This window comes from Narcine bancroftii, chromosome 8 (assembly GCF_036971445.1).
Source record: "Narcine bancroftii isolate sNarBan1 chromosome 8, sNarBan1.hap1, whole genome shotgun sequence".
Classification (NCBI taxonomy): Eukaryota; Metazoa; Chordata; class Chondrichthyes; order Torpediniformes; family Narcinidae; genus Narcine; species Narcine bancroftii.
The window spans coordinates 29,082,878-29,106,306 of NC_091476.1; the positions used below are offsets into that span (position 1 = coordinate 29,082,878).

At 40.5% G+C, this 23,429-nt stretch overlaps 1 protein-coding gene across 5 annotated transcripts in view; it reads left to right on the forward strand.

Annotated features, from left to right (window-relative positions):
• The window catches only part of dacha (dachshund a), a 404,574-nt gene that overhangs the window by 361,702 nt on the left and 19,443 nt on the right, over positions 1–23,429 (forward strand). For all 5 annotated transcript variants that reach the window (XM_069893410.1, XM_069893411.1, XM_069893412.1 and 2 more), the window contains 2 exons: positions 3,315–3,458; positions 5,579–5,647. In XM_069893410.1, coding sequence (XP_069749511.1) covers positions 3,315–3,458; positions 5,579–5,647 — 213 coding nt within the window. The remainder of the gene's footprint in view (positions 1–3,314; positions 3,459–5,578; positions 5,648–23,429) is intronic.

Here is a 23,429-nt window from a genome sequence, read left to right on the forward strand (position 1 = left end):
CTTTTTGAAAGCGAATTAAAAAAGGCTTGTGTGTGTGTGTGGAACCAGCAGCAATGGATAAGTTTTTGGAATTTCCAATCTTTACGGATTTGAAGGGGATGACAAGGAATGAGTTGTTGCTTATCGCTCAAGAGTTGAAATAGATTGAGTTAGAAAAATATAGATCTGAGCGAAGGAAAGAATGGTATGATTTAGAAATATTTAGAATTCAGGTGAGAGAATTAAAAAAAACAAAGAGAGGAAACAGGCAGCTTGAACTAGAGTTAAAGAAACAAAGGGAGTTTGAGAGAGAAATGGAAACTTCTCAAGTCTGCTAAATTAACAGATGAGTATGCTTTAACTCCCAAGGTTAGATTTGTACACAATAAAACTTTCCAAAAGGGTAATATGGAATATCCATGTAGGGTGAAAAATAAATGGTGAAGTAGCGCTAGAGGTAAATAAAAAGGGAACAAGTAAAGTAAAAACCTTTGGGTCCACTGTGCAACTATTTTAAAAAAATCTGATCACATAATAGCTAATTGTCCTGTGTTAAAGAAAAAGAAGGAAAAGGAGGCAGTACCAGATGCTTGTATACAAAGAGATGAAACACATGGAAGTAAAGAAAGGACCAGTTCTGCTGGTAAAATTAGGAAGGAATTCAAACCTTTTGTGTCAGAGGGTAATATTTTATTAAAGGAGGGTTCACTACCAGTGACAGTAAAAGTCCTTCCAGATACTGGGGCAGCCTATCCATTTGTGTTCGACAGTGTTTTGAAATTTAGTAATAAATCTGCCATGGACGGCAATGAATCATTTGATTCGTGATTTGGAATTGATATATCTGCACAAGATATTGATGGAATCAGAACTAGTTAATGGACCTGTTATGATAGGAATCAGATCAAGTTTACTGGTGGATGGGATTTCATTGTTATTAGGAAATGATTTGGCAGAGGGTAAAGTTGTCCCTGCAGTGAAGTTAACAGATAAGCCAGTCATGAACGAGACAGAGTCAGATTTGGATATATATCCAGCTTGTGCGGTAATGAGGGTGATGGTGAAAAAGTTTGCCATTGAAAACAGTAACGTACAAAATAATTTAAAAGGGTCAGAGATCTGTGACAGTGAACAGCAGATATCACTTGTCCAAAAGATTTGTCATTATCCAGAAAGGAGCTAATAGAGAGGCAGAATAGCGATCTTGATCTTACTGAAGTGAGAGATGAGGCTCTCTCTGCTGACAAAGTTAAGTAAGTGCCAATTGGATATTATTTCAAGGAAGGTGTGTTGATGAGAAAGTGGAGATTACTGATATCCCTGCCATTGAAGAATGGGCAGTTGTTCACCAGATTGTAGTTCCTAAAGCCTATAGGGATGAGATTTTAAGCTTGGCTCATAGTACATCTTTAAATGGTTATCTTGGGGTAAAGAAAACTATCTATAAAAGTACAAAACAATTTTATTGGTCTAGTCTGGGAAAAGATGTTGGGACATTTTGTCAGACCTATCACACTTGTCAGGTTGTGGAGAAACCTAATCAAGGTCCCACAGTGGCTCCTTTAAAACCTATTCCTGCTTTTGGAGAACATTTTTCTAAAGTTATAGTGGATTGTGTTGGTCCATTGCCCAAAACAAAAGCTGGAAATGAATATTTATTAACTAGTATGTGTACATCTTCAGATTTCCAGAAGCCATACCCCTTAAAATATTAAAGCTGAGACTGTGTCAAGTGCTCGTGAAATTTTACACTTTTGGTTTGCTGTAAAGAAATGCAATCAGATCAGGGGAGTAATTTGATGTCAGGATAGTTCCAGCAGTTAGTTTATTGAGAGCTAAACAGATCACATTATCTGTATATAATCCAGAATCTCATTTGGCTTTGGAGATATTCCATTCGACCCTAAAAACCATGATGAGAACCTATTAATTTGAGAATGAGAAGGATTGGGATGAAGATGCCCATTTGCTCTTGTTTGCAGTGAGAGAGTCTGTACAAGAATCATTAGGTTTAAGTCCTTTTGAGTTTGTATTTGGATGTGAAGTTAGAGAACCTTTAATGTTATTAAAGGAACAATGGGTTAATGAGAATGGCCAGTTGAATTTGTTAGATTATGATTCAAAGTTTCAAGATTGCTTGCAGAAAGTGTGTAAGATAGCTGAGGATCTAATTCTTGCTAAGCACTTCTTATATCAGCTGTAGTGGGCTCCCTGACAGAGCGCATTTCCCATATGGTGTCCATCCCATTGACCAGCCCTTCAATGCACCTTCCACAAAATAATGGATGGCTCTTCCTCTCTCTGCCAGCCTTTTCTCTCCTCCATGTCATCCAAACTATGTATTTGTTGGCACGAGGAGCATGTCTTTAGTGGTTTGTATCTTTCTACTATTGGTGTAAAGAAAAATCAATATCAGCTGCACTGAATAGAAACAGGTCTCACAAGCAATCATGCGTGTCACATTTTAATGCTCCATTTTGGGTTGGAAATGGAATTTAATCTAGAGAGGTGCAAAATGTGTACACAGTGTATGGAACTTGATGTCTGAAAGGATGGGAGGTGTTGAAAGCTTCATGACATTGAAGCCCATTGGGTATGTACTTAAGGAATCATGTCTCGCAGTTCTGTGGACTGCTAGAAGGTGAGATTAGGCTGGAGAGCTATTTCTTGACCTTCGAGCTCTATCATGGGAAGAAGATATCAGGCAGACAGAGGAAGTGATTCAGAGATGATTTTGAAGAAATGCAACGCCTGTGCTGATTCCTGAGAAACCACTGGCCATGTCTACCCCAAGTAGAGAAGATACATTCTGGATGGTACTGAGAACCACAGAGGTTAAAGGAAATCATCATCTCACCTGTCCACCCAATCAGCCACCACTTGTCCTATTCGTCAAAAATTCAGCAGTTCTCTCATTAGTCACCTTAAAACCCTCAAAGCACAAATGCAACAAGTCATCCTTGAAACTGCCTTTTACAAAAAAAGTAAACATTCTTTTGTGATGGGGGCTTGTCTTTGATCAGTCTTGCAATTTTTTTGCACCAAGCCATACCTGCTGTCTCTACTAATAACAGTCTAAGTATTATATCTTGAAAATAATAAAATGCTAGTTTTGAAAATGATGGGATGGGATTATCTTACAAATAAGTATGGGAAAAATTGCTTAAACAAAAGAGACCTAAAGACTTGAGCATAAAATTTCGAATCTAAACCTCTTCTCAAAAAAAATTGTACAGAGTATAAAACAACATGAAGATTGATGTCACTCAGGGGATTTTCTGAACTAAATAATGACATTAACCCAGTTAACATGTATCTTTACTTCACGATTCCAGCAACAATTCAGAAACGACTGAAGAAAGAGAAAAAGGCGAAGAGGAAATTACAGGAGGCACTTGAGTTTGAGTCAAAGCGACGAGAACAGGTGGAACAAGCTTTACAACAGGCCACATCCACAGAAAGTCTCAGGGTGCTTAATGGTAAGGCCACCATTACTTCTTATTTAATGTTGCTCATATGGGTGAAAACACAGGAAATATAAAGCAGACCCAAAAAACAAAAAAATTAAGACAAATAAAAATGGTATTAACTAATCTAGTTTACAGTCGAAACTAAGGAAGAATTGATTTAAAACCTGTTTACAGATTGCACATTTATCGTCAGAGTACATACATGACATCATACATCCCTGAGATTCTTTTTACTGCGGGTGAGGCAGAATTACCATTTATTGGTAATGCAATCAAAAACTGTACTCAACGAACACATGTCAACAAATAAAGAAATGTAAACAAACTGTGCAGTACAGAGAGGGGGGTGAAAAAACAGCTGTTCCTGAACCTGATGGTGTGAGTCTTCTTTCCTGAGAATGGTGTGTGTGCTGCGTGGTGTTGATCCTTGATGATTGCTGCTGCCCTCTAACAGCAGTGTTCCATATAGATGTTCTTGATGATGGAGAGGGTTTTGCCTGTGATGTCCTGTGCTGTGTCTGCTACCTTTTGCAGGGCTTTATGCTCAAGGGTATTGGTGTCCCCATACCAGTCTGTGACGGCGCACTTTCCATCACACATTCGTAGAAATTTGCAAGGGTTTCCGATGTTATATCAAACCTCTGTATACTCCTGAGGAAATGGAGGTGCTAATGTGCTTTCTTCATGAGGCCTTTGGTGTGTTTGGTCCAGGAATGATCCTCTGAGATAGTGACTCCCAATAATTGGTCATGCTCTCCACTTCAGATCCCCAATAATTATAATTGTGATTATAAAAGAATAGTTCATGTGACTAAACTAGCTAAAATTCAATTGAAGTGACTATCTTAAAATTAGGTAGCATTGATGTTTATATACTCTTTACAGAAAATTTATCACATTTTACCCCAAATTCTGCTCATTTTTCATTGCAAGTTTGAATTCAATGGGGATTTCCCAAAAGCTAAAGGGGGCACTTTGTTTCAACATTATCCATCATGATTGGTTATCACATATGCAAATCATTTTTTGAGCAGGAAATCAATTTCTACCTTTGGCACTGTAAACGATTTGATTTCCCTTTGTGTTGAAGCAAATGAAGGAGAGTGAGCCTCAGATAACACAATTTAACATGTTAGCCATATGGAGTTGTTTATTTGGCAAATTAGGTTTCACATTACTGAACCGTACACTTTTCTCTTTCCAAAGTTCATTACTTAATGTAAATTCCAGGTCATTGATTTTCTGTTGCTGGGGGGTGGGGGGGGGGGGGTGGTGGGAGTGGGGAGAGCTCTTTGCATAGTCTTGTACAATATAAAGGTTTGCATCTTGATTGATTGTTCAGCTCTGGATAGAAATTTGTACAAACAGCTGACATGAGGGAGTGTAATATGCTGATTTGTTCCCCTGATTATTTTGTCAGGTGCAAATAAACAGAGAATTTCTTTTAATTAAATATTACAGCTCAGAAATCCAGAAAGTGCAGATTATGAGAAGGGTGATGAACAAATGTTATGAGTTGTCTTTGTACTGTACATGGCAATAACAGTAAGCACAGAGGACACATAATCTTCAAGCAAAAGTAGGCTAGTGATGCTCTGATTTAAGTGATATCCAGGATGATAAGAATTCAATAGAGTGGATTAAATGTGTGCAGTGATTGACTCATCTGCAGGGTTGCATTTGGGGTTGAATCTGGAGACATAACTGTTTCCCATCATCTAACTGTGACCACATCGGAAACCACACAGTGTGAAGATAATAAGAAATGAATTAAATGAATTTTGCACATGGCTTGGACTCATTTTCAAATTGTGTTATAGTTTTTCATTATGCATAATGAACACATTTTAATTATAGTCACACACATTCTGATGTGTGTAAAAATTAGCCATGGAACATTATGCACATTGTGGATTTGATGGGATCAGAGGTTAATAGAGTTACTGAACTGTTGGAACTCAACCCTTTTGCTCATTAGTGATCACATGATAAGATGACTTGCAACTAAGAGCTCACTCTTTCTTGAGTTTACTTATTGTTTTACAACACAAAAATAACTCTAATTTTTAAAAGAAATCCTTCTTCTATTTGAAAGAAGATGTCAACTGATTGAACCTTCCTCTTTTTAGATGCAGTAATTCCTGAGATGGAACCTGAACATTGTGGAACTCAACTCGACACAACAGGAACAGTACAAGGTAGGCCTAGGCTTTTCTCAAAATAAGTAAAATTTGGAGCATGTTTGGGTGGTTCAGGTGAGCAATGTAGAATAGAGGACTAGATGATTTTAGCATTTATACTATAAATTAAAAGGTAGTTTCAGGTTTTTGCTTTTCTGTGTGGCTATTTTAGGCAATAAAACAAATTGAGGGAGGAGTTTTAAATTCTTGGCCTCCTGACCACTTGGAACAAAAAAAGGAACATATCTAGCCCAAGGACTGTTCCCATAGCATACAATTCAAAAGATAGAAATGTTGCCCAGAGTAATGTTACTTTCGCAACACCTGAGTGTACCTTCAACTTTTTTTTTAACAATTTAGCCAAAATCTGATGATGTGCATTCTGTGACAGACAGCAAACCTAAGACTGGAATCTGATGTTGTTGGAAGCCAAATAATGCATTGCTAACACAACTGAGCCAACAGGATGACTTTTATTTTAAAAGCCATGTGTGTTGCAATTTTTAGAAAAAATATATAAATGTATTAACTTTCTGTCTTTGACAACTTTTATAAAAATCACCACTCCATTAGTTTTAAACACAGTTAAAATAGTAAATTAAAGATTAATTAATTAAACTGCAAACAAAATAATATAAAACTCATTAAATACAGCTGATGCACAGCAATGCTTCACTGTCAATATCAACAGTCCCCTCCATATTTAAATTAATTAAAACTTACATTTACAGAATAAAAACATTGATTGAGGGGGTTTTCTCTGTTTGCTTGTTTGTACTTTCCCACAGGAAGGATCTTTGTGCATATGTTGAACCCAGATTTGTGTCTCATTACAACTGATATGTAATAAACACAAGCTTTGATTGTGGGCTGCTTCTTCCTTTCAACGCTTCCTTTATTTGTTTGTTTGCTTTCTTTTTTGTGCTCAGCTCCTTTTCCACCCATAAATTCACTCTTCAAGGGAAACATCAAATTTTTAAAAATCGCTAGTTTTCTCTGTCACCTAGAACTCCAATTGAAAAAAAGTTTTGTTGCTGATTTTACTGCCATTGAATAAATGCTAAGAGATATGTAATGCCATAATTTTTTAACATTTCTGAAAGTAATCTGTAAATGTTAATTTTCTGGCGATGATAATAGAGTATAATTGGTCAAATTTAGTAGGGTTCCCTATTAACAAATGAACAAGTTAAATACTTAATTGCATAGTTTAACTACTTGAAATGTCACTACAAAGAAGACCCTGCTGGTAACCTCTTCACTGACCTAATGTTTTTATGTAAAAGCTTTCATGAGTCAATGGAAAACATTGTGCTTTAGTTTTTATCTTTGTTTACTTCCCATTCTATGATAATATTTGTTGAATGAAATCTGCTTAATGAAAATGTCAGAATCAGGTTTATTGTCATGAACGTATAACGCAATATTTGTTGTACAGGTGCATAAATCTTCTTCTTTGGCTTGGCTTCGCGGACGAAGATTTATGGAGGGGGTAAATATCCACGTCAGCTGCAGGCTCGTTTGTGGCTGTCAAGTCCGATGCGGGACAGGCAGACACGGTTGTAGCGGTTGCAGGGGAAAATTGGTTGGTTGGGGTTGGGTGTTGGGTTTTTCCTCCTTTGCCTTTTGAAAGTGAGGTGGGCTCTGCGGTCTTCTTCAAAGGAGGTTGCTGCCCGCCAAACTGTGAGGCGCCAAGATGCACGGTTTGAGGCGATATCAGCCCACTGGCAGTGGTCAATGTGGCAGGCACCAAGAGATTTCTTTAGGCACTCCTTGTACCTTTTCTTTGGTGCACCTCTGTCACGGTGGCCAGTGGAGAGCTCGCTGTATAACTTGACCTTGGGAAGGCGATGGTCCTCCATTCTGGAGACGTGACCCACCTAGCGCAGCTGGATCTTCAGCAGCGTGGACTCGATGCTGTCGACCTCTGCCATCTCGAGTACTTCGACGTTAGCATTTCCGTAAATACACTGTGTAAAAATAAATAGTGCAAGGGAAGAGAAATAAATGAGGTAGTGTCTATGGTTCATTGTTCATTCAGAAATCTGATGACCAAGGAGAAGATGCTGTTTGTGTAACATTGGGTGCTCGTCTTCAGGCTCCTGTACCTCTTCTTGATGTAGCAGTGAGAAGAGAGTATGGCCTCAGTTTTGAGAGTCCCAAATGATAGAGGCTGCTTCTTAAAGATGTCCTTAATGGAGTGAAGACGAACGCCCATGATGGCACTGGCTGAATTCACCACCCTCTGTAGCCTTTCCCAGTCTTGTGCATTGATTGGTACCTCCATACCAGAGAGTGATCTCTGATCTCTGTCAGGTCACTTGTTGGAGTGCTACTGGTACCATGTAACCCAGCACTTCCTGTCACATGGTTGGGTGAACAGCGACTAAACCAGCTCCCCCACCAGGCTTGCCTAGTGTGGAGGGTGGCTAGACACCCTGCAGGATGAAAAACAAGACCTATCAAAGGGCAGACGAACCCTCTTGTAGGGTCAACAGCCATCGAGCAAACACATGTTGTGAAGCATGGAAAAGGCATCCCTTGCATTGAAACTTGGTTTGGCCATTCACTGCAACAGAACTTCCCCCAGCCGTCTTGGACCTCACCATGAGGGGATATTGAGAAGAGGTGAGTCTGGATCTGTGCAGCCCCTACTCACTTAAATCTATTCTTGCACACGCTGTTCCTTTCTGTGGAATGGGGTATCTTCATATCAAACCCCACAAACTGACTGAAAGGAACCATTATCATCCTATGGGATGGATAGCCAGAACCAGAGAGTGATGTAACCATTCAAAATGCTTTCCACGGTACACCTGTAGATATTTGCAAGAGTCTTTGGTGACTTATCAAATCACCTCAAACTCCTCATGAAGTATAGCCACTGGTGAGCCTTCTCCGTGATTGCATCATCCTGATAGCCTGAGGATAGATCTTCAGAGATGTTGACACCCAGGAATTTGAAGTTCTTTACCCTCTCCACTAAGGACTGGTTTCTGTTCTCCTGGTTTCCCCTTCCGGAACTCAACAAAGAATTCCTTAGTTTTGCTAACATTGAGTCCAAGGTGGTTGTTTTGACTGTGTTGATTATCAGTGAAAAGGAGATGTTGTTACTGATCCACACTGACTGTGGATTTCAGATGAGGAAGTCAAATGTTAAGGATTATCAGACAGGAAGACCTTAGAGCTTATTCTCCTTATTGAGTATGTGAGTGCATTAAGAAAGAATTAATTTGGTATATCTAACCCAGGCATTAATGAAAGAATTGAAGACATAATTTAAAATCCAATACACTTGTTAAGCTTTGAGCAGTGTATCTTGCATCCTGAACAATTAACTGACAGGCTGAATATACACACCTGAACTCACAGAAGTGTGGGATGAAATCTTATTCTTGCTTACTAAAATTCCTGGCAATTCCAAACCTCAACTCAGTCTTTCATGGCTATTTAGAGAAGGGTGAAGGAAACTGGATTTTTCTCATTGATAGGTGAGAAAATTATAGAATGTCTAAACTAGAAAAGATGCTTCTATTTTTAGATGTTGCTAGTTACTTGCAAAGGTGCTTCTGGTACCAAAAAACATGTTCCTGATGGAACATAATTATTTTTTAAAAAATGTTTGCTATCTTTGTTCCTCTTCTAATGGGTGTTCATTAGAAATAAGAAAACAATCTGTCACTTGGTTCAGCTAAGTTCTCCAACTAATCTGAAGTTGTCCGGTTTGCTATTTCACTTGATGCAAAAGTTTAAAAGGTTATTGTTTTGCCAAGTTTCCATTCTGACTTGGAACACAACATAAATTCTCAAGCCCTGATTTAGCATTGCAGATATTGGGCTTCACTCCCTCTACGGGAAAAATTGGCATTTGCAGAGTTTAGGAAACATTTCAATTGCTGCATAGCACTCATCAGATATAACTTAAATTAGCATGTCACAGGGAGGATGAAGAAAACAATGGAGACAACTCTCTCAACAATTTGCTATAAAATTGTTAGCTTCCACTTTCCTGTTTATTCCTCCCTCTCCCCATATTAGTTTATTCTTGCCAACCATTATACTTATTGTTTAATTCTAAAAATGCTGTCAGATAAACTTACAAGGTTGCAGGGCTAGTCTAGCAGTGAGTTGACTGTTTATAATGTATAATGAGACCTGATAAATATTTGCAAATGTTATGAGAAAAGTAAGTACTATAATGAAGAAAAGAAGATTTCATCATTCTCATGAAGTTCTGAGAGACCTTTTATAATTGCTGCTATAGAATCCAAAATATTCCAAAGTTGTATGTTGCAAACCTCGTCAACTTTTAATGCTCATTGGATATCGGGAAAAATATTGAATGTTAATACAGTTGTCTTATTTTGTTTGTCATGGCTGAATCCCTTTTAGAATATTTCACCATTTCAAAAGAGGAAGGGAATACAATTGTTTTTAACCTGAATGTCAACATTGTATAAAGATAGCAGGATCTGTGTGAGAAACACTTAATTTAGTTGAATTACTAATCTGTACAACACTGAACTATTTACAATTATGCTAAAGATTGGTGGAAAAGTGGCCATTGTTTGTGAGCAAGTCTTGCTCTGGATAGTGAAATCTCTGAACTTCAATAAAGCATTTGCACATTCAAATGGTTCCTTTGGTATCCCCATAGCAACCATGTTAGTGCCTATAGTGGGATATAGAGGCCATAACACTAGCGGAGATGAATTACATACAGGGCTCTTTCATGAGCGTGAAATGGCCTTTTGTCACTCATGAGCCAAGTAGTCTTTCTCAACATTTAGCTTGCATTTCAAGGTCCATTTGAAATGCAGCCCAAGTGTTTGAATACAAAATGGAAGATTGAATAATATAGGCAAATTTGTCTATTGTATGCAAAATTAAGTCTGAGAGTGTGTGGTTTAGGGTGACAAGGTATGCAATTGCATACTGATTATTTTTGTTTCCTGCTTTGTCACGGTACATTTGGAAGTGCAAGAGCAGGTGTTATGGCACTGCAAATCAAAGGTTTAATAAAATGATTAAGGCTGTGTGTGGGTGTACTCTGAATGAATTTTAGAAAACTGAGACGCTTCCAATTACATTTTCATTTGCATCAAGTCATCTGAAAACACCATCCAGTACATACACAACCTCGGGCACTATTGTATTCAAATGACTGGAGAAAATAAGATGGGACGTGCATTAAATAACCTAATCACGTTTTTTTTTCTCTCTACAAACTTGTCTTGTTAAATCAATGCTTCATTATGCTTATGGTTCACAGCACCTTTAGTTATCTGGAGCAAGAGTAACAGATTATGTGTATTTCAGGCCAAATGCAATGGATATCTTCCCCTGGTGTCTCCAGAATGACCTCTCTCCAATGTTTATCTGATTTATTCTGCATTTTCTGCGTAATTATGATACAAATGATAAAAACAATAAGAGAAGTTGAAGCAGTAAGGAGGTTATATAGCCCTTCAACCTTGACCTTTCATTCGATTATAATAAGGCTGTGCCTGTTCCTGATCTCTCCAAATGGCTTTTGAACATTGAGTTTGTACCTTACTATAGCTTCCTCTGTCAGCTTGTTTCAGATGCAGGCTACCTTCTGAATGAAAAAGTGACCTCTTGTCTCGCTAAAACTTATTTTTTTCATCTTAACCCTTTGCATTTCATTCTTGAATCCTCTACCCTAGGGAAAAGACTGTAAGCATTCTCTTTATCTCGCCCCTCATGATTTGATATACCTCTATCAATTCAACCTCACCCCCTCCCCCATCCTAAGATCCAGGAAATAAAGACCCATCTTAGCCCTTTAACTTAATTCAAATATCTTTTTTTGACTCAGCTCTGGTTATTCTCAGTGTTTAAGTATCCACAGCCCAATTCCAAAGACTTAAAACCCACTACATAAACACAGTGATCTTCAAGTCAGCATCATGTTCTGAAATTGTTCTTCCACATTCCATGTGAGATTGCTTTTCATTGCCAGCAAAGTTTAGGAATAAAACTGAAGGTCATATGTAATATCACCTTCAGAGCTACATTGTAGAAAACATGTACTTTATTATTGGCATCTCTTTACATCATGGACACTACCCTCATGGTTAGTGGATGATTATGGAATGCCTAGAGTGAGATGCAGACGAGATTATGAAAGAAGAATGGACTGAAGTCTGGTGACAATCAAGCAGAATTGTACATTCATATTTATATCAGAAAGCTTTAAAAAAGACTTGCAAGATTGCATCACCTTTCCACACCCAACTGATGAGCACTGAAGAGAAGATGTAAACAGACAGCTACGAGCCCAAGTTTAATCATATTGGACAGAGGGAATACATAAAGGCCATGAATGCCCTTGTGATTGCTTTTCCCTGCCTACTAGGCTTTTCCTTAGGGTGTTAAAAAAATCGACCAGAGATTTCTCCACTTCACATCATGCTAATTAACACGATGCTCAATAGTTTTTTTTTACTGCAAATTGATTCTTCGGTATGATGGATACAGCAACCATTGGAAACATAGTTATTCAAATATATGATTTACTACAAACAACTGCCAATCAGGACTCTGTTCTGGAGGCTGGTTCACAAATACCAAATCACACCCCATGCAAATGGAGAAAACAACAATGCATTGCCATGAGTGAGCTCAATGTACAATTCATCCTGCTCCAGAAATAGCAAAAGCTCAGGAACCTGAGACAAGTGATCAAAACCCCTGAACTATTTCACTTTAATAAGGTCTACCAATGCTCATGGCAACATTTAAGTTTGTCAAAAGCCTGTTTCAATGTATTAACGAGCATTAAAGAAAAGAGGATAAATGAAATTCTAACTGATGAGAGCTTAAAAGGTCTCTGTTGACAATTATATGTAATTCTAAAATTAATTTGAAACCACACAGAATGCAGCCCATATACTTAATATTTTAGTTTTTAAAATAATTTGAAGTTTATTTTTAATTAAAGTTCAAGTTTATTATCAGAGTACATACATGACACCATATACAATCCTGAGATTATTTTTCTGTGGGGCAGGCAGAATTTCTAATCACTGGTAACTAAACTGTATTCAAAGAAAGAAAGAACTGGAAACCAACTAACTGCAAATGCAGATGTTTAATTATACAGTAATAAATAATGACCAAAATACAAGTCCTTAAATGAGTATTTGAAGGAGTTTGATAGTTGAAGGGTATTAACTATTCCTGAGCCTGGTGGTATGGGTCCTGTGCCACCTGTATCTCCTTCCTGATGGCAATTATGAAGGCAGCTCATCAGGGGCTAATCTTTGTGAGGTGTTTGAGGAGATTTGGTTTGCCTCTGAAGACTCTCGAAAAGTTCTACAGATGTACCATGGAGAACATTCCGGCTGGTTGCACCACTGTCTGCTATGGAGGTGCTAGCAGTCAGGACAAGAAAAAAACCCTAGAGGGTTGTTAACTTGGCCTGTGACATCACTCCATTGAGGATATCTATGAGGCAGTATTTTAAGAAAACAGCCTCTAACCTCAAGGACCCCCTCCAATCTTCACTCTGCAACCACCGCGAAAAAGGTACAGGAGCCTGAAGATGAGCACTCAGCTGCACAAGGACAGCTTCTTCCCCGCTGCCATCGGACTCCTGAATGAATGATCACTGCCTTACTTTGACCTTTCGTGCAGTGTTTTTATTTATTTTTGTAAGGTGGTTTACATAATGATGCTGCCACAAAACAATGAATTTCGTGACTTGTTCGGGACAATAAATTTTGATTCTTCAGAATAGGGAGAGCATGTTTTGGGTGGTGTGGATCCATGATAATTGCTGATTCTCTCCAACAGCAACATTCCATGTAGATATTCTCAATGGTGGGGAAAGTTTCTCCTGTGATGTGCCCACAACCTTTTGGTGGATTTTTTAGTGAAGGTATTGGTGTCCCCATACCAAGCAAGCTATGATGCAGCTGGGCAGCACACTTTACACTACACATCTTTAGAAGTTCTCTAAGGTTTCCAATGAGATACCAAACCTCCACAATCTCCTGAGGAAGTAGAGGAGCTGAAATGCCTTCTTCCCAATTGCATTAATTTTTTTTCAAAATGGTGCCTGCGAATAACAGCGATTATCTGCAGGCTACAGAAATCTCCACGACTTATCCTCCTAAATACACACTTTCTGATTCTCATCTGGGTAGAGATTAAGAATAGTAAAGGGAAAAAAAAATCACTGGTGGGAGTTGTCTATCGCCCACCAAATAACAATAGCACAGTGGCATAGGTAATTAACTGGCTTGTAAGAACGGAATGACAGTTGTCGTGGGGGACTTTAATTTCCAAGTAGATTAGGAGAATCAAGTTGGTCGAGGGAGTCTGGAGGATGACTTCATAGAATGCATCCGTGATAGCTTTCTTGAGCAGCAGGTTAAGGAACCCTCAAGGAAGAATACTATTTTAGATCTAGTATTGTGCAATGAGACAGGTAAAATTAACAATCTAGTTGTTAGGGACCCTCTTGGAAAACGTGATTATAGTATGATTGAATTTCTCAAACAGATAGAGGGTGCAATAGTTAGATCTAAAACTAGTGTATTATGCTTGAACAGGGGAGACTACAATAGGATGAGGCAGGAATTGATTGGGAGCATAGGCGAGTTGGCAGAACAGTTGAGGAACTGTGGAAGACTTTCAAAGAGATTTTTCACAGTGCACAACAAAAATATATTCCCATTAAAAATAAGGGCAGTAAGAGAGAGAAGAGTCAGCCTTGGTTAACTATGGAAATAAAGGAAGGTATAAAATTAAGCTCATGTGTACAAAGTAGCCAAGAGTAGTGGGAAACCGAAGGATTGGGAAAAATTTATAAGGCAGCAAAGGAGAACTAAATGGGAAATAAGGAAAGGGAAGAAAGATTGTGAAGGTAAATTAGTACAAAATATAAAAACAGATAGCAAAAAAAATTATAAAATATAAAATGGAAGAGGGTGACTAGAGTCAATATAGGTCCCTTGGAAGATGAGAAGGGGAGATTGATATTGAGTAATGAGGAAATGACTGAGGCATTGAACAAATATTTTGTGTCAATTTTCAATTTTCACAGTGGAAGACACATCCAGCATGCCAAAGAGTGGTGATGGGGATGTGAATGGAAGCGAGGGCCTCGATAAAATAATTGTTACAAAAGAGATAGTGATGAGCAAACTAATGGGACTGAAAGCGGACATATCCCCTGGTCCTAATAAGATTCATCCCAGGGGACTGAAGGAAATGGCGGGAGTTATAGTTGATGCGTTGGTAGTCATTTACCAAAATTCTCTGGATTCTGGACAGGTCCTGGCAATGTTATGCCACTTTTTAAAAAGGAACGTAGTCGGGAAAATGCTTGAAGCTGTCATTAAGGATGAAAGAACGAGACATTTAGAATGAAGGGATTCCATCAGGCAGATGCAGCATGGATTTAAATAGTGCAGGTCCTGTTTTGACAAACTTGCTGGAGTTCTTTGAGGATATAATGGGTGTGGTAGATCGAGGGGAACAGATTGATGTTGTATATTTGGATTTCCAGAAGGCATTTGATCAGGTGCCACTCAAAAGACTTATCAATAAGATACAGATGAATGGTGTCAGGGGAAGTATATTGGCCCGGATTGAGGATTGGTTAACTGACTGAAGGCAGAGGGGTAAATGGGTGTTTTTCTGAATGGCGGACAGTGGTAAGTGGGGTGTCACAAGGTTCAGTGCTGGGTCCACAGCTGTTCACCAATTACATTGGTGATTTGGAAGAGGGGACAGAGTGTTGTGTAGCCAAGTTTGTGGATGATACTAAATTGAGTGGAAAAGCAAATTGTAGAGGATGTGGAGAGGCTGCAGAGTATTTAGTTAAGTGAGATGAGATGGCAGATCGAGTACAACATTAGTAAATGCGAGGTCATCCACTTTGGTAGGAAAAATAGAAGAGCAGATTATTATTTAAATGGTGAAAAACTGCTACATGCTGTAGTGCAGAAGGATGTGGGAGTGATTGTACATGAATCACTCAAAGTTGGGTTGCAGGTACAACAGGTGGCAAATGGAATGCTGGCCTTCATCGCTAGAGGAATTGAACTCAAAAGCAGGGAGGTCATGCTGCAACTGAACAAAGTTGTACAACACCTGGAGTACTGTGTGAAGTTCTTGTCTCCATACTTGAGGAAGGATATACTAGCCTTCCAGAGAAGGTTCACCAGGTTGATCCCGGAGATGAGGGGATTGACCTACGAGAAGAGACTAAATCGCCTGGCATTATACTCATTCAGAAGAATGAGAGGAGATTTTAGAAACATAAGATAGAGGCAGGAAAATTGTTTTCACTGGTAGGTGAGACCAGAACTAGGGGACACAGCCTCAAGATACAGGGAAGAAGATTTAAGACGGAGATGAGGAAAAACCTTTTCCCAGAGAGTAGAGGATCTGTGGAATTATCTACCAGGGAAGCGGTTGAGGCCACTTCATTAAACATATTTAAGGTTCAGTTAGATAGATTTTTACATAAAAAATGAATTAAGGGATATGGGGAAAAGGCAGGTAGGTGGAGTTGAGTCAATGATCCGAGCAGGCTGGATGGCCTATTTCTTATGTGATGTCATATATGTATTCTGTCAGTAAATCTAAATTTTGAATTGCATCAGCTATTCAAAATTAGATACTGGATGCACAATTGATTACATTTTAAAAAGAGGGCTGCATTGAAAGATTTGAGATATATCATCTGGTATTTGATGGTTTTCAAAAATGAGTATGTCTGGTATTAAATTGGCATTATATAAGTGAACTCAAATCAGCCTTTGAATTGATAAACTAGGGCCTACTAATATTTTTTTAAATCCAGTGATGAACACTCTTGATGGTCTTTAAGATTGCCACTGTTTTAAGAAATGTTGAACATATCATTTATTGACCAGCATTTTGAGAATGTTAAAAAAAATTAATGAAACTCTATTGTTGCAATTACAAAATACATAAACACTTACAAGGACATTGAAGAGTTGCTATGTCTGACTCTTTTTACAATCCTTGTCTTTCTTAATATCAGCCTGAAATATTGGAACATCAATTAAAATTTTCACATCCTGGAGGTGCTGAAACCTAGACCACATATATTCCATAAATGTATTTCACTGACGAAACAAATTTTTGGAGCAAGTAGCAAAACTAGCTGGAAGAAATGTGATTGAATTACTCAAAATGCAATTAAAGTGAAATCTGAAGAAATATTACAGGTTTTGTGCCAAGAAAAATCTCTTGGTAGGTTGCAAAGCTGCACTTGGTTTTGCAATTAAAAATAGCTTTTGGGTGCACAGTGGTAGTTGAATCTCACTGGCAGTTTTAGACATGCATTCTGCTGGGATGCTCACCGTATCCATTGCCAATTCTGTAGTATATTTCATTTATGCCAAAGATGCAGCTCAGTTTATGAAATACAGATCCACAACTTCACCAGCAGCTGGTATAATTGTATCTCTTGGAAGTTTCCAGATGTTAAAATGGAGAAAAATAGAAAGTCTGGTCAATATTCCAATTACTTAGTTGCATTTTAGTACACCTTGTTTTCCAACCAGCATATAAATAATGTAATACAGGTTTAAATTTAATGTCTGATGTCTGACGCAAGGTTCAATGGCACTATTACAGCCAGTTAAAGTAGATAATGCACTGGACTGACTGTGGACTAATGAATAAATCTAACAGCATTCCACACATCCTTAGTAATCTGTGGATTGTAGCGTGAGCTGTGGCAGGGCAGTGAAGTAAAACACAAACACACGAGGTAGGTACAGTCAGTACTGCTTTATTGAAGGTTTTGCCTTGCCTTATATCGGCTTGCTGGGCCTAGCTGTCCTGTCGCTTCCAGCGGAAATGACATCAGGACCACCTTTAGGTGCCTGTGGAGGGTGCCTGTGGAACCTCTCCACTGACCCCTTGGCCTGGGGATGGTATGCCATAGTGTGGTGGAGCTGGGTCATCAGGAGGCTGGCCAGAGCTGCCCAGAGCCGAGGTGAATTGTGCACACCTGTCCGATGTTAGGTGCTCCTGGTCTCTGAACTGTGCCATTCATGCGTTTATAAGGGCTCTGGCGCAGGCCTCTTTTGAGGTTTCCGCCAGCAGGTCTGCCTCTGGCCACCTTTTGAAACGGTCTACCATCGTCAATAGGTACCATGACCCCCATGACACTGGTAGGGGTCCCAAAATGTCTGTGTGCACATGACTGAACCTCCGTTGTGCTGGCATGAATGGCTGAGGGGGGGGGGGGGTGGGAATGCTTTGACAGGTGTCTGCACTTTTGACAACTGGCAGAGTGTGCAGGTTTGGCCCATTGATTGACCTGTTTGTGGAGTCCATGCTGGCCACCATCTTGATGGTGGTCCTGATGGATGGGGGAACCAGATTGTGCACCGCCTCGAGTGTTGCTCGACTCAAGCCGCTGGAATGATGGGGCAAGGCTTGCGAGTTGAAATGTCACACAGGAGGGTCTGGTCACTAAGGCCAATGAAGAAGTCTTCTAGCTTGAGTCCTGTCACTGCCATCCTGTATGCAGGGATGTCGGGGTCCATCTGCTGTGCCTGGGCCAAGGCCGTGTAATTGACCCCCTGGACGAGGTCTGTATTGCCTGGATAGTCGGCCGAGATAATGCATTGGACAACACGTTGATCTTTCCAGCGATATGCTCGATATCCGTGGTAAACTCGGATATGTATGACAGGTGCCTCTGCTATCTGGCTGACCATGGGTCAGACACTTTATTAAAGGCAAAGGTTAACGGCTTGTGATCTGTAAAAAATCTTGAATTGTCTCCCTCCAGAAAATACCTAAAATGTTGGATCATTAGGTGCAGTCCCAGGAGTTCATGGTCAAAGGTACTGCACTTGAGCTCGGGGGGCTGGATGTGCCTGCCGAAGGCGGCCGGGGATACAAATGTCCATTTGACCAATTGCTTGAGTCCCCCCCCCCCCCCCCGACTGCTGTGTTGGATGCGTCCACTTTGAGGGCATTAGGGGCTTCTGTCTGTGGGTGCACCAGAAGCGTGGCATTGACCAGAGCATCTTTTGCCTTCTGGAAAGCTTCCAACACTTCTTCGTTCCACTCGACCTCTCTCTTTTCCCCTGCCATGAGCAAGAATAATGGGTGCATGATGTATGAAACGGTGATAGAAATGAATCAAACTGGCAAACTCTGGGAGGCTCATCACCGTGAACTGCCTGAACCTTTTCAGGCAGAGGTGTCACCCCATGCCTATTGATTCTGTGGCCAAGGAAGTTTATTGTCTCTCAACCGAACTGACATTTGGCTGGGTTGATGGTCAGGCCAAACTTGCTGAGGCAGGTGCATAACTGCCTTATATAGGCATCGTGTTCTTGGTGGTTGTGGCTAGCTATCAAGATGTCATCTAAGTAAATGAACGCAAACCTGAGGTCCAAGCCCACTGCGTCCATCAGCCGCTGGAATGTTTGAGCTGCATTTTTTAGCCCAAAGGGCATCCTAAAGAGCTCTAACAAACCAAAGGGCACAATGATAGCAGTTTTAGCAATGTCCTCGGGGTGGACCAGGATTTGGTGATAGTCCTTGATGAGGTTGACCTTGGAAAATATTAGCGCCCCCTATAAGTTTGCAGTAAAATCCTGTATATGGGGCACAGGATAGCTGTCTGGTGTGGTGGCCTCGTTATCCCCACAAGACCTCCATTCCCTTGTTGCCTTTGGTACCATGTACAGGGGAGATGCCCAGGGACTGTTGATGCATGATTCCTACCTCTTCAATCTTTCGGAACTCTTCTTTTGTGAGATTGAGTTTCTCGGGGGGGGGGGGGGAGGGGGGAAGCGTGCCTTGGCATGGAAAGAGGGGCCCTTTGTGAGAATGTGGTGCTGTACCCCATGTATCAGTTCTGCTGAGGTAAGCTGTGGCACCACGATGGAGTGGAATTCTACTGGGATGCGTGCAAATTCGTTGTCAGTGACAGAGATGGAATGTAGGTGGGGGCCAGGTAGTTTGGCCTTCTGCAGAAAGTTTGGACTAGCTGCCACCCGTTGAGGTCCACTAACAGGTAGTGATTCCTGAGGAAGTCTGCTCCCAGGAGTGGTTGTTGCACTGCCGCCAGGGTGAATGTCCATCTTAACCGGCTGTGGTATGGTGCAATGCTGAAAGTTCTTATACTGGAATTGTTCACAGGCCTTAGGGATGGGCCCGGTTCCCATTATGGGTGTTAGGGGCTGAAGGGGGCAGGATGCTAATCTCGGCCCCTGTATTGACTAGGCTCCTTTCCCCCGATAGGGAGTACCATGTGTGGAGGAGGTTGTCACATTGGCCGGCTGCTGTAGCCACTAATGATGGTCGGTGGTGGTGTTTTTCTGGAATGCATCAGCGGGCTTCCGAACCTCACCGCTGGTGATAGAAGCAGTACTGCTCACCAGGGTTTTGGGGGGGTGGGGGGGATCCGTTAGCCTGTTGGTTGGCTGTGGCTGTCTAGTCGTCTGCTTTGTGTGAGGCCTTGCCACTTGTTTCACCACGACGCTGGAGTCTCTTTTTGCTCCCCAGAGTATATCAGTTCATGCTGCGACCTTCCTGGAGTCTCTGATATTCTCTGGACTCCAGGAGGATCTGTTCAAGTAAGATTTGTGCCCATCAGTTAAAGCTAACATGTCACTCATGAGGGCAGATGGGGCCCTATCCCCCAAACCATCCATATGCAACAGTCAGGCTGCGCACTCGCACTTTGAGAGCTCAAAAGTGCATGTTAACAGCTCTTTTAGGCCTACATATTTGCCCTGTTCCAGAGGCTGTCAAAGGAAATCAACAATCCTGGTAGTTGTGTCTTGATCGAACAAGCTCAGCATGTAGTAGTACCTCATGATGTCGGCTGTGATTTGTTGTAGCTGGAACCGGGCCTCGGCCTGCTCGAAGCACACTAGTGGCTGCCAAGGCCAGAATGTCAGCAGTTTCAGTGAAACTGCGTGGAGTGTTGCTTGATCTTCTATCATTGGGTCCACCAATGTAGCGCATGCTGTGGCAGGGCGCTGAAGTAAGACACACACACAAGGTAGGTACAGTTAATACTGCTTTATTGAAAGGTTTGCCTTGTCTTATATGGGCCTGCTGGGCCTAGTTGTCCCGTCGCTTCCAGCGGAAATAATATCACAGGCTTGTTGGCCTCCGATTGATCGGCATTCCTGCCAGTGCACGTCATTTCCTTCAGCCCGGGAAGAAAGCCCAGTTAATTGGTATGGCCCTTGCGGGATCGTCGCATTTGACCGCCACCTTGTGCTGGGATGCCCAAATTCATGTAATTGTATTAAATATGGTAAGTGAGAGCAGACTGAATATATCATGTGCAATGCAAATTCAGTGTGTATATAATTCAACTCTGATTATCTGAAATGGTTGGTACAAGACCTATATCAGATAACTAGTCTTTTCTAATAACAGCTCAGTAGTAACAGCAAATCACTTGTAACAGTTTTTAAATAACAGCAAACAACAAGGGAATACTTTTTAAGCATTAAAATAATGTTTAATTCTCTCCAAAAAACCTGAACAAAATAAGATGAGAAAAAAACCTCGAAATTCTACTTGGAGTTTTTCCAAATTTCTTTTAACCTGTGACATCAGTTCAGTTCCAAAATAATTTTGGATAACTGATTGTTTCGGATGTCCGCATTTATCCAAAATTTTTCGGAGTCAAAATGACGTCTTTTCAGATATTAAATTTTTCGTTAAATAAGGATTTCTGATTTTTCTGAAATCTTCAATTATCCAAAAAAAATTTCAGAGCTAAACAGACATAACTTTCGGGTCCAAAAATTTGGGATAATTGAGTATTTCAGATAATCGAAGTGGTACTGTATCTACTCAGACAAACCCTCTGAAATTCTACTATTTTTATATCTATATATGTGTGTGTGTGTGTATGGAGAGAGAGGTGCATGAATCTACACACACACACATATATAGATATAAAAATAGATATAAAAATAGTAGAATTTCAGAGGGTTTTTCTGAGTAGATCAGTCATTCAGCAGTCTCACTGCTCATGGGAAGCATCTGTTTCTTAGCCTGGAGGTTCTGACTTTGATACTCCTGTATCTCTTTCCTGATGGGAGTAGCTGGAAGATGCTGTGTGCTGGGTAGTAAGGGTCCTCCATGATTTTTCAAGTCCTGTTACTAATAATCCTGGTAAATGACATCAATGGAGGAGAGGGAGACCCACTGATCCTCTCTGCTGCTCGTATTGTCCCTGTGAAATGTTCTACAGCAACTGTATCACACTGTGATGCAGCCAGCCAGGATTCTCTCAATAGAGCTTCTCTAGAAAGTTGCCTTGCTCGCCTCAATCTTATCAGGAAGTGCAGTCGTACCTTCCTGACAAGCGAGGAGATGCTGTGGGTCCAGATTAGGTCATTTTAAGTGGGTGCTTTCTACTCTTGACTACTGAGGCTATTAATATGCAGTGGAGGGTGGTCTTCAAGTCCACATAATCTTGTTTGTCATGACCACATTGAAACTTAGGTTGTTATTCTTGCACCATTTCACAAAACTTTCCACCTCTCTCTGTAGTGCGACTCATCATTGTTGCTGATGAAGCCAACTACTGTCATGTCATCTACTTGATGACTCCATTGGAGTCAGATCTGGCATTGCAGTCATGGGTTGGTAGCATGTGCAAGAGTGGGCTGAACTCACAGCCCTAAGGTGCGCCAGTGTGAAGCTGCTTGATATTCTGCTGCCGACCTGGACAGATTGTGGTCTTTCTGTGAGGAAGTCTGGATTCCACTTACAGAAACGGATGTTGAGTTGAGGATCGGTCTTCCACCAGCTGCTGAGGAAAGATTGTATTAAACTCTGAGCTAATGATGATGAACAGCAGCCTAGTATATGAGGTGTCATTCTCCTTGTGGATTAGGACGGAGTGGAGGGATGAGGCTATACATCATCAGTGAAACGGTTCTGCCTGTAGGTGAATTGAAATGGGTCCAGCATCTCTGGGAGTATGCTTTGATGGTTCCATCAGCAGACATTTCATAACGGTGGAGATCAGTGCCAATGGGCAGTAGATATTAAGGTCTATTAGTGTCACCCTATTTGATACCATGATGATAGTGGCTGTCTTGGAACCCATGGGGACAATAGACTGCTGCATTGATGTGTTGAAGATGTCCCCAAGGTGAAGCAAGCATTAAAACAGTTTCCATACTGAAGGCAATAGAAAATGTGGACTTTGGTAAAAGAGAAACAAAAATTAAATACAATTTCTCATCCACATGTTCTGGTAGAATGGAGAAGTAAGAAAAAGCTGGAAGGAGAAAAGGGGAGTAATGCATGACATGGTAGCTTTGCTGTGGGCACAGTGTAAAGGATTGCATTACAAAGCATTTTTAAAGTCAAACCAGAGCTCACTCAGTTATGAAGTCACAGAGATCCATCAAAGAAAATAAAGTATCAGTGGTAAAAGTTTTATGATCAGAAATATGGGTCTCCATCAGCTTGATACAAGGAGCATAATATTGGTAAGTGCCCTGGGCAATTAACTGAGGCAAATAAACTTGGCTAGAAAACATTACAGATGCCATAGTTCTTGAGATTTAGTAACAGAGTATCTTTTCCAATCCTAGAACGAGAAGCAACTAAAACACAAATGTGGTTACATCTAATTTGGAACAGACATGGTGTATGAACAGATTTTTGCAAGTAATGTTTAATGAGAATAAATATTGGCTAGGCTAGAGGAAATATCCCATTCCCTACTTCAAATAATTTGACAGCGTCTTTGTTTCTTTGGCTGAAGGGATGCGGGGGGGAT